We start from the raw sequence: 10624 nt of genomic DNA, 5'->3' as shown, positions 1-10624 counted from the left end.
TAAGGGGAGGTTTTAAATTTTTTAAGAGCAAAGTCAGAGTCAATTTGTAGAGTTTGGGTAAACAAACTCTGCAATAAACCAAAAAGAAACAGGGACATGATTAAGATTTCAAAAAATAAAAATTGTGTATTTGTCTTAATTTATTATTCAGCTGAAGTTTATTTAAATTTAGAAGAAGGCATGTCAATCCCTAGTCTCAGGTACCTCCCGTCAGAACTACTGGAGAGAAAGGGAGGGCATCTTCATTATAGACCAGCCTGCTAACATTCCTTCAATTCTGCCAGTGGTCAGTACCAATATCTTATAGGGAATGCCTATAAGATATTATGCCACTCCGCTGCCTCTGCCCTCTAGTAGCCTTTGCGTGTGTGTGTGCTTAGTCATGTCCGATTCTTTGCAACCACTTGGACTATAGGGTGCCAGGCTCCTCTGTCCATAGGGTTTCCCAGGCAACAATACTGTAGTGGGTTTCCATTTCCTTCTCCAGGGGATCTTCCTGACCCAGGGATCAAACCCGAGTCTCTTGTGTCTCCTGCAATCCAGGCAGATTCTTTACCACTGTGCCACCCAGTAACCTTAAGACATGGGTATTATCAGTCTTCTTCACCTTTTACAGATGGAAATGCTGAGGCTTGGTAACGCTAAACAACTTGTTTAAACTCATACAACTAAAAAGTTGCTGTGATGGGCTCTGTGAACTTCAGGTACCAGGCTCCACTCAGCAGCTGTCTTGCTGCTGGAGGAACATCCCAGGCTCATTCCAGCAGCATGACTGTTATTGGTGTTCCTTGTTCAACCAAAGTTGACTCTACCCTGCACTATGGAAAGTGCCAGAGACAACAGAGATGAATGAGACCAGTTCCCTAACCTTGGGGTGCTTGGCAATCCTCCACCCAAATCAAGGACTAGGTTGAGTGCCACTTCTTCCAGGCTGCTTTCCCTGACTATTCTTTTTTCCCTCTGATATCTTTAGACACTGCCCTACTGTTCCAAATGAAATGAATAATATCTTACGTTTAACGAGCACTCACTGTGTGCCAATCTCTATAGAAAAAAATCTTTATATGCGTTATCTCATTTAATCCTTATAAGAAATCTATCAGCAAAGCCCTATTTTCATCCCACCCCATCCATTTCACAGAGCTTCCCAGGTAGTGTAGTGGCAAAGAATCCACCTGCCAACGCAGGAGACTCACATTTGATCCCTGGGTTGGGAAGATCCCCTGGAGTAGGAAATGGCAACCCACTCCAGCATTCTTGCCTGGAAAATTCAAGGGACAGAGGAACCTGGTACACTACAGTCCATGTGATCACAAAGAGTTGGACAGGACTGAGTGAACACAGATGCACCCATTTTACAGATGAAAAACTGAGGCATAAAGAAGCAAAACAACCGATGCTGAATGTCTCAGTTGAAAAGCGGCAGAGCTGGCAATCTGTTTGACAGCTCCTTGAGGGTAAAGACTCCCCCCACCCTGCCCCCTGGTTTCTGTCTTGTCCCCTAGCCTCGTGCTGGGCAAACCAGGATCTCAGAACTACTGATGCACTGATTTACTCTTCCCTCACTGAAAAGTGGTGATAAAACAAGATTCAGGGATGGGATAGGGGAAGGTATCCCACAAATCAGCTAGAACTTCTTCAGAGCTCTGGCTCTCAGTTAATGCAAGCGTAGGAAGCACACTTAAAAAGAAAAATTCCTTAGGGAATCTGCCGCATTTCTATATCACACTTGCCCAGCATGATGCCTAGCACATAACAGGGTCCAGGACATCTGTGTTGAATGACTGAATGAGCTTTTAAAATTCTCAAGAAACTTGCTGCTGTTGTGAAAGTCTGCTGCTGCCAGGTGCTTAGGCATTACCTGGGCCCCACAAAGATGCTTGAGGTACTGCTGTCTTGATCTGTCTCGGGGCAGGAAGATGGTCCCTAGGATCCCGCTTTCCCATTCCTCTATCTCAGGTGATTTTTCATCCCCAAAACCTCACATAAGCTGTTTATGGTATCCATAACCTGCCGGAGCTTTTAAACCTCTTTTCGGGGCGGCATTTTATGAGTCGAGATAAACAAACAACTCTCTCTTTCTCCAGGGACCCAGGGGGCTGGATCCTTAACCTCACTCCAGCCTGTGGCTCTCAAGGGAGCTGAACAAGAGTGTGGGCCCCAAAGGACTGTGGTTAAACAGTCCTTTGGTTAAACTGTGCCACGTGGAGGAAGCAGATAACATCACTGCTGCCTAGAGGAGAAATGCAGCAGAATCACTGAAGCAAAGATGCGCTAGAGGGCAGGGATGTCAAGTGTCTCCAGGGCAGTCCCAGCTGGGTTGGGAAGGTCTCTTTAGATACTAAGCAAGAGTTCTAGGGACATGACATGATGATCTTGGGGACCATCTCATTGAATTCTTCATTTGGCTTTAAAGAAACTGAAGTCCTGGGAAAGGAGTGGCCTGTCCAAGTCAGGTAAGCATCACGGTGACTTCATAGAGTACAAGCAACCTTCCCTGTACTTATTCCCACTTTCCTGTAAGACCTTGATCCCTATAGATTCTATAGGGTGGTTGGAGGGAATCTGGCTTTGCCCCAGTGCCAGAGGAGGTGTATGGGACCTTGGCCAAGCTGATGAGCACATTCTGTCTTTCTGGCCACAGTGCTTGGTTTAGGGGTGACCTGTGACCTGAAGCTGGCTTAATCAGAAAGAATATCTGGACCTTTGAGGAGAATGCTGGAAAATCCTGACCTTCCTTCTCTTAGGCTAGAAATGAACAAAAGATACAATTAGTCTGAGCAACTGATGCCAGGCTGTGACATGAAAAGAGAAACTCAGGATGAAGCTGGCCTCATGAAAGGCAGAGAGGAGAGATGGAAAGAAAAGCAGTCCCAGGACATAGTTCTGAGTTGCTGGATCAAACCTCACCTGATGTCTTTTCTCTGGAACATTTGGTTATATGATGAAGTAAACTCTAATTTTAAAGACATAATAAATGTTTTATTACTTGTAACCAAAATAGTCCCAGGTGATAAATAGATGGCCAAAGATTTGTGTGACCATAGGAGCTTGCCTCAGTTCTATCTCACTCCTGGTTAGATGGGCTGAGCCCAAGGCGGGCAGCCTCTATGCTTGGCTACATGCCCAACCAGGCCTGGATAGTCTGAAAGCTGAGCCTTTTCTGGAGTTTAGATCTCCTTAATTGGCATTTTACACGGCCAGTTCAGGGAAATGGGTTGGCTTATTATGTGGATCCAGAAAACACCTTCTTAGTGGCCACCCCCACTGCACCCTCATGAACCCAGAGCACTTCTTGCACGTCTCCAAAGCAACACTGACCTCACTGTTAGTGACCAACATGCACATCTGGCTCTTCGAGACTCCAGGCTTGCTGAAGGGGAGGTTAAGCCTCACTTACCTTTGGATTCCTGCACTCTACCTTGATGTTCACAGACTGTTGTTGAACAAGTGAAACAATCTCTTCCCTGCCTCCTTCTCATTATTCTTTCACTTTCTTCCCTTTAAAGCTAGGATCAGGTCGAAGAACACAGTGGATAAGATGCAAAGCCTTCACCCTGAGTCCCCAGTTCACAAGCTGGGGGTTTGATCTGCTACGGTTTTTGGATAGTGCTGAGTCTTATCTGGGACACCCACTCCTACTATGCACTCACCATGTGCTCAGGGCTGCTGGGCAAGAGGACACCAGAGGGAAAGACTGGAAAGACTGAGTCAGAGATGGCTGACGATGAAACTTGAGTCCACTGGGATCTGTGAGCCTAAAGCCTCATTGACAGAGGAGGACGCTCAGGCCCAGGGAGGAGTTCCTGGCTCAAGGTCACCAGGACAGTCCAGCCTTGATGGGAAAGAACTTGACTTTGTGATGTAAGACCCACTTGTTCTCTCAGGCAGTCAGAAAGGCGAGCTTCAGGGTGGATGAGAAGGACCTGGTGGAAGGCAGGGACCAGCCTTTGGGGCTTGCAGCCTGAGGCTTGAGGAACTCCACGGAGTCTCTCTCTCCCCAGGAAAGCACTTGCTCGCCAACTGGGTTTGGAAGTCTCCTGGCTTGTTGGTCCTTAGGGATCAGAGAAGTGACTCAATGAAGCCCTCAGTACATCTTTGGCACTAGGGGACCGGGTGTGATTCAGGAGTCACGCACATTCCGGTTTAGCCTCCTCCCCTCCCCTTCAAGCTAGGGATCCAGGGATCGGCCGCGTGAACCCCTTCCCTGGCTCAGACACCCCTGACACGTTTCTCGCGTCTCCACCTGCCAAGCAGTCTCTGCCCAGAGAAGACGCCTGGACCGCAAACTCCGGGCGGGGAGCTCGCTCCACTCAGCTGTTTCGGGCTTGCTTCCCACATGGAAGGCTGGATCTCAGGACCCCCGAGCCTCCCGACCTCCCCTAAATTCTGAGCGGGCCCGCCCTCACCCCAAGCTCCCTCTTCCTTTTATGCCTCCGGCCTCGTCTCCTCGGCCGCGGGCGGGGACTGTCCCCCTTCCCCCCACCCACTCCCGCCGGGGTCCGGGGGACCCGGGGCCCCCTCTGCTCGCCAACGCCCCCTTCCTCTCCCTCCTTCTTTTCCCTCCCTCGCCCCGCCCCCAGGCCCGCCCCTCTCCGCCCCGGCCCACGTCCCCCGGGCCCCGTGCCCCCAGCCCCCCGCGCCCCCGGGCCCGGGGCAGGGGCTGCGGGGCGGGGGAGCCCCGCGGGCGAGGCCCCCGCCCTCCCCGCGCGCCCCGCCCGAGCGCGCGCACCCGCCGCCCCCCTCCGCGGCCTCCGGCTCCCCGCCTCCCCGCCTTCCCCTCCTCCTGGTGACGTCCGGGTCCCTGCCCGTCTGAAAACTCCGCGCCGCGGCGGTGGAGGCGGCGGCGGCGGCAGCGGCGGCGGCGGCGGAGGAGGAGCAGCGGCTAGCCGAGGCGGCGGCGGCGGCCCGAGCGGGAGCCCAGGCGGCGGCGGCGGCGGCCGCGGGAGCCGCGGGGAGCGCGGGGGCGGCCCGGAGCGCCCCGGGTCCCCGCGCCCCGCTCGCCCGCCGTGCTCCGAAGATGGTGGCGGCGCCGTGCGCCCGGAGGCTGGCCCGGCGCTCGCACTCGGCGCTGCTCGCGGCGCTCACCGTGCTGCTGCTGCAGACGCTGGTCGTGTGGAATTTCAGCAGCCTCGACTCCGGGGCAGGGGAGCGCCGCGGGGGCGCAGCGGCCGGCGGTGCGGAGCAGCCGCCCCCGGCCCCGGCCCCGCGCCGCGAGCGCCGGGACCTGCCCGCCGAGCCGGCTGCAGCCCGAGGAGGAGGCGGCGGCGGCGGCGGCGGAGGAGGAGGACGGGGGCCCCCGGCGCGGGCTCGGGGAGGCGGCCCCAGAGCACCCCGCGCGCAGCAGCCGGCCAGCCGAGGGGCACTGGCCGCGCGGGCGCTGGTAAGATGCCCTTTCGGCTCGCGTCCTGAAGGGAGCAATGGAGGGAGGGAAACCGGAGGGCAGACGGCCGGACCCCACGCCCCCCCACCACCCCCAGCCCTTGAACCCCACTCATCAGATCGGGACTCCCCAAGCCTGCTGGCCCCACATCTCTTTCCCCTGGAAGCAGGGGCTGGGTCCCTGCCCCATCCCGAGTCTGAGGACTGCCCCCTGGGGGTCTGGGGAAGTTATCTCCAAGGAGGCGCTTTTAGGGGTTACCGGAGCCTGGCTGGGTGCCTATCCCCGTCACTCTAGCTAGGCGCCCCGACTTGCTCTGTGCTTGTGGGTGTTGCTGCCTCACTCCGGGTCTGAGACCCTGGACCGTGCCGGGATCCGCAGCCGCTGTTCCGGCGGTGGTGCTCAGCGCATCTCTGGTTTTTGCCTAGCTGGGTGCACACCACTCAGTCCTCCGTCTGCTGCCTCGTTGTCTTTGCCTGGCTTGAGAGGGGTCTGATCCCAAGTCCTCACCCGTGCCCCGGAGTCAAGACTCTGTCTCCAGTGCCCGGTCTTACTTTGAGTCTCCTGTTTTGCATCCCTGGATGCCTGAGACTCCTGTCTCTACCTTGTCCATGTCTAACCTTGCTCTCTCCTGGTTCCCTGTCTCCAGTATCAGGGCATGGCCCCTTCTCCTAGGCGTTTGTGTCCAGCTCTCTGTCGTAGTGTGTGGCTCGTTCCTGTCACCAGCTGTGTATCAGATCACAGCACCTCAACTTAGGCTTCTGTGGGTTTACTTTGCACCTCCTTGGGTGTGAACAATCCAGGCTCTGAAACTGTTCCCTCCGCAGATCTTCTGGGGCCATCTGGGTGTCTTCTACCCTGCCCACGACCTCTCCCGGGAGGCCCTTCACACCTTATTTGGCCCGCCTTGCTTAGCCCACTGAACTCAGAGCACACAGGAGAGGTCAGAGTCCCCACCTTTGAGCCAGGGTCTCAGCACCTGTGGGCGTGTCTGTCTTCAAGCTTAGGGATGTGTCTGTATCTGCCTGATGTGTCTGTATCTTCATCCCTGCTGCTTGCCCACAGAGCTTCTCCCAACCCTTGGGGACATTAGACACCAGGGGGTAATTTCAGGCTCTTAGGCACTGAATGCATGTCTCTGTCACCTGTCACTTTGGGAGCCTTCACTGAAGGCTGCCTTCAGACACAGCGTGATGCCCTTTGATCTGCCAAACTTCTTTGGAGGCAGAGAGGCGACCCTCTTTGCCAGAGTGCAGTTCTTTGTGTCTGTGGGCTGAGCCAGCCCAAGGCGTGATGCGATGGCATTTCACGTTGCTGGCTGGTCTGTGTGGGTAGCAGGGAGAAGTCTTTTCCCCGTTCCCAGGGAGGAGGATGGAGTGAGAGTCCCGGTGGGGAACCAGAATGTTCCGAATGCCTCTTATTTGTAGCAAAGGGTACTCTCAGACACTGCCTTTGAACTCCAGGAGTGGATAGTGATGTGTTTGGGCAGAAATGCAATTAGAAGTTCTTTGTGGAGTCGGAGCCCTTCAGGGAGGTGGGGTGGGAGGAGGTTCAGGACATGCACTGCTAGCCCAGTGTGGGAACATGTAGGATGGCCATGGAAGCGTGGGGCTAACTGTATCCTTTGCATCTGGGGTCCAGATGGGCGTCAGGAGGTGCTTTTCCCCATGCACATACCACCTGTTGAAACAAGTGGAGGGAGGGAAGCAAGCCTGGTTGGCTGATTCCTTCTTGGGTCTCTGACATTTTGGAGCCTACATCCACACCTGCTCTCTGGGTGTTCAGTTCTGCATCTTCTTCTCTCATCCTCCAGCTGGGCTGCGCTGAGGTTAGCAGTTGGGAAGGTAGGAGAGAGCGTGCCTCTTTTCCTTTTCTATTCCTGTTAGAATGCCGCTTCCAGCAGCTGAGGTGCTTTGCTTTTCTGAAACTCTGCTCTTGTCTGCAAGTTCAGTGACTGTCCCCCTACACACACCTCCCAGGCTCTCAGTTTCTTCCGATATAGACACACCTGTATTTTTTGTCCCCTTTTTTCTGTCCTCCCCCCTTCTTTGTGGCTGTCTACCATGCAATTGTTCACTGCCGTCTCACCTGGATTTGTACTGGATATTTAATCTGTTTGTCCATGTCCTTGCTCTTCCCTTCCCCGATGATGTCTACCCCCGTGCCCTGTCAGATCCTGAAATCACAGCGCAGACCTGCAGGGTGGAGCCGGGGGCCCATCCTCCTGTAGCTGTGCCCACCCAGCCCCTGCCCTTCCACGGAGCTCAAGGAGACCAGAAGGGGGCAGGCTGTTCCCAAAGTCTGGCTTTGCCTGAGCTTAAATTGCAGCCTAGGAGGAGAGGACCAGACCCTTTGGGCAGGCCACTGAGGCCCTCAGAACATGCGGTCTGTTTGCAGACCCCGCACTGGCTGCTGGTGCGTGATGCTTCGGAGGGAGATTGGGGAGTGGGACTTAAAAAAAAAAAAAATCCCCGTGATTTTCCAGAGCTAGTTAGGCGCATGCTCGGGAGATGATGCTTCATCTCTGTGCTCTGAAGAGGGTGGGGTGGGCAGTTGTGGTTTTGGGTGCAGAGAGACTCAGCACTGGTGGTGGTGGTGGTGGTGGGTATGTCTCAAAGAGTGTCAGGCCGACACTGTGTTCAGGTTATTTTCTAAACTAGACTTAGCTGCTTCCTTGTGCTCACCTTTCCAGAGCTTCTGCATTTGTACTTTTTCTGTTTGGGGAGCTGCATCCCAGTGGAAGGGCCTGATTGTCGTTTTGGTGCCTTTTGAGAAGCCAAGAAGAAACACCAAGTTTCTCAAGCAGACAGAGCCAGAGAGCTTGCGGGTGGTGGCGAGACGGGCATTTCCCTGAAAGATTTGCAGGCTTTGCCTCTCAGCCTCTCCCAAAGCTCTTACAGATTAGAATTGTTGGGCGGATGGCAGCTGAGTTCCGTGGCTGTGGCACTCATTCCTTCATGGGGTCTTCAGTACGCTCTGGGTTTTACTGTCATCTCAGAATGTAGGAAACAGATGGGCTCACTTATAAAGGGAGGGAAAACGTCGAGGAGAGTGTCAGAAAGATCACACTACAGGTTCTGAATCAGTTTGCGGGAGAATGAAAGGAGCTGTGTGTTAATGTAATGAATGTTTATTTTCTTTCCCCTTGCCTCCAGTGATCCTCTGAAGTCCTCACATTATTGCTTGAATCCTTAGATAAACTATTACTCAGTAAGTTTCATTTAAGAAACCTAATTTTTTATTGTCCTGACACACACAGACACAGGCACAGGCACACACACATACACACACTTAAAGTAGAATGGTCTTTCTGTGTTGTCTGACCCCTTTGAAATGTTGATTTTTCGGCAGAAATTCCTCATACTTCACATTACTCAGATAACTCAGGACTTTTTCAGACATTGGCAGTGACTTTGAAAAATTGGTTCACTGTATCCAGATCGCCTCTGGTTCTAACAGCCTCAGAGGCGTAGCTTTTCTTTCTATCCAAATGTTTTGAGACCAGAGAGAACAGAGGGTAGTTTATTGATGGTTCGTTTTTCTCACACTCTCAATGGAGTTTTATTTTGCTTGAGCAGTGCATTACACTTTGTATACAGAAATATGCATCATTGAACAATATTTATCTTGATGCAAATGCTGCCATCTGCTTAATCATATCCTGAAAAAATGTTAAATAAAATAGATAAATAAAAGTAGAAATTATTATCTGCATATATGTATATGTAATATTTACATTCACTTTCCTTCCAGTCTTCTTACACTTTAGACGTTCTCTCTAGTTCATCAGTTCTTTTTATTTTAACCTTCCAGAAGGTTGAGTGACAGATGCTTGCTGTTTTGCAAATAGGAGGCCAAACTGTAAGTTCCTATTTGCTGGGGATTGTCCAACTTTGATCCATCCTCTTAATAGAAAAGGAAATTATTTTGATCTCGACCAGATATCTGACATCATTGTGTGTGTGTGTGTGTGTGTGTATTTCCCCAGAAAACAACATATCCTTAAGCAAGTGTCTGTCCTCCCACCCAGAGCTATTTATGATCAACGGGGCATTAAATCTACATGCAGAAAGAGGAAAATGCACGGTGCCATCATAACTGGACTGCCCAGGGTCAGGGCTGTCCTGGTCTCTAGCTTGGTCAACTCCGCCCTAAGACTTGTCACTTAAGATAAATCCTCATTTTTTTCATTTGCATCTCCCACTTCTATTGCTTGCAGTCCCTATCTACCAGAACCAAAGAGAATGGTTTGAGGAAACCATTTGAGGAAAATGCAAAAGTAAATACAAACTCAACCTCATAAAACCCAAGCTCAAAGGAAGGGCTGTGGGAGCAGGTGAAAAGTCACAGGAAACCTGTGCCAGGCCCTAGTACAAGGGACAGAAAGGCGTTGGTTGCTAAATCATGTCTGACTCTTTGTGACCCCATGGACTGTAGCCTGCCAGACTTCTCTGTCCTTGTGATTCTCCAGGCAAGAGTACTGGAGTGGGTTGCCATTCCCTTCTCCAGGGGATCTTCCCAACCCAGGGACTGAACCCAGGTCTCCAACATCTCAGGCAGATTCTTTACCATTTGAACCACAGGGAGGGATACTCAGGGGACAAAGGCCTCTGTTAACTACCCTTGAGTCCGCTCCTGCCAGGTTCAGATCCTGGCTCTGTTCTGGGCCGTCCCTGGGATCTTTGGCAAGTTATTCTAACTTCATTCCTCTGAAAATCAGGGCCACCTCATGGGGTTATGTGAGGATGAAATGTAGAAAGACGTGTGAGCTAGTTTGTGCCTGGCACATAATAAATGCTCAGATGTGAGCCATTATTCTTAAAAAGAAACTCTTCGTATGTTTGAAAATAAGCAAATTTTTGCAATTACTCATTTTTCCAAGCCAAGTAGGGTTTGACTGTAATCCAAGGCAGTAGAATGCGTCCAACTCCTCTGTGTGTCAGCCTTGGAGCAGGATGGAATGTGGGGGAGAGGGGAGTACTAACATTTATGGAGTGACGACTGTATGCCAGGCATCCTCTAGGTGCTTTACATGCATGATGTTGTTCATTGCTCAGACACACAAAGTAATTCAGGATGAAAGAAAGGGTTGCATACAAAATTCAGACTACGGTCTCCTGGCTAGAAATCACCAGTTTTCTGGGTACAGTCTTCAACAGTATGTGAACTGAGAACTTCCAGATGTTCAAGCTGGATTTAGAAAAGGCAGAGGAACCAGAGGTCAAATGGCCAACATCCGTTGGA

General features: G+C 52.0%; 1 protein-coding gene across 1 annotated transcript in view; it reads left to right on the top strand.

Moving 5' to 3' along the window:
• The first annotated feature begins 4879 nt into the window (after positions 1–4879).
• XYLT1 (xylosyltransferase 1) overlaps positions 4880–10624 on the top strand; it is a 347744-nt gene continuing 341999 nt past the window's right edge. Inside the window, exon 1 of the mRNA XM_086376949.1 lies at positions 4880–5383. Coding sequence (XP_086233075.1) covers positions 5021–5383 — 363 coding nt within the window. The 5' untranslated portion in view covers positions 4880–5020. The remainder of the gene's footprint in view (positions 5384–10624) is intronic.

Source organism: Bos grunniens, chromosome 25 (genome assembly GCF_055505025.1).
Source record: "Bos grunniens cultivar Pamir isolate PY7600 chromosome 25, Bosgru_T2T1.0, whole genome shotgun sequence".
Lineage (NCBI taxonomy): Eukaryota > Metazoa > Chordata > Mammalia > Artiodactyla > Bovidae > Bos > Bos grunniens.
This window is presented reverse-complemented; position numbering and strand designations above follow the sequence as displayed.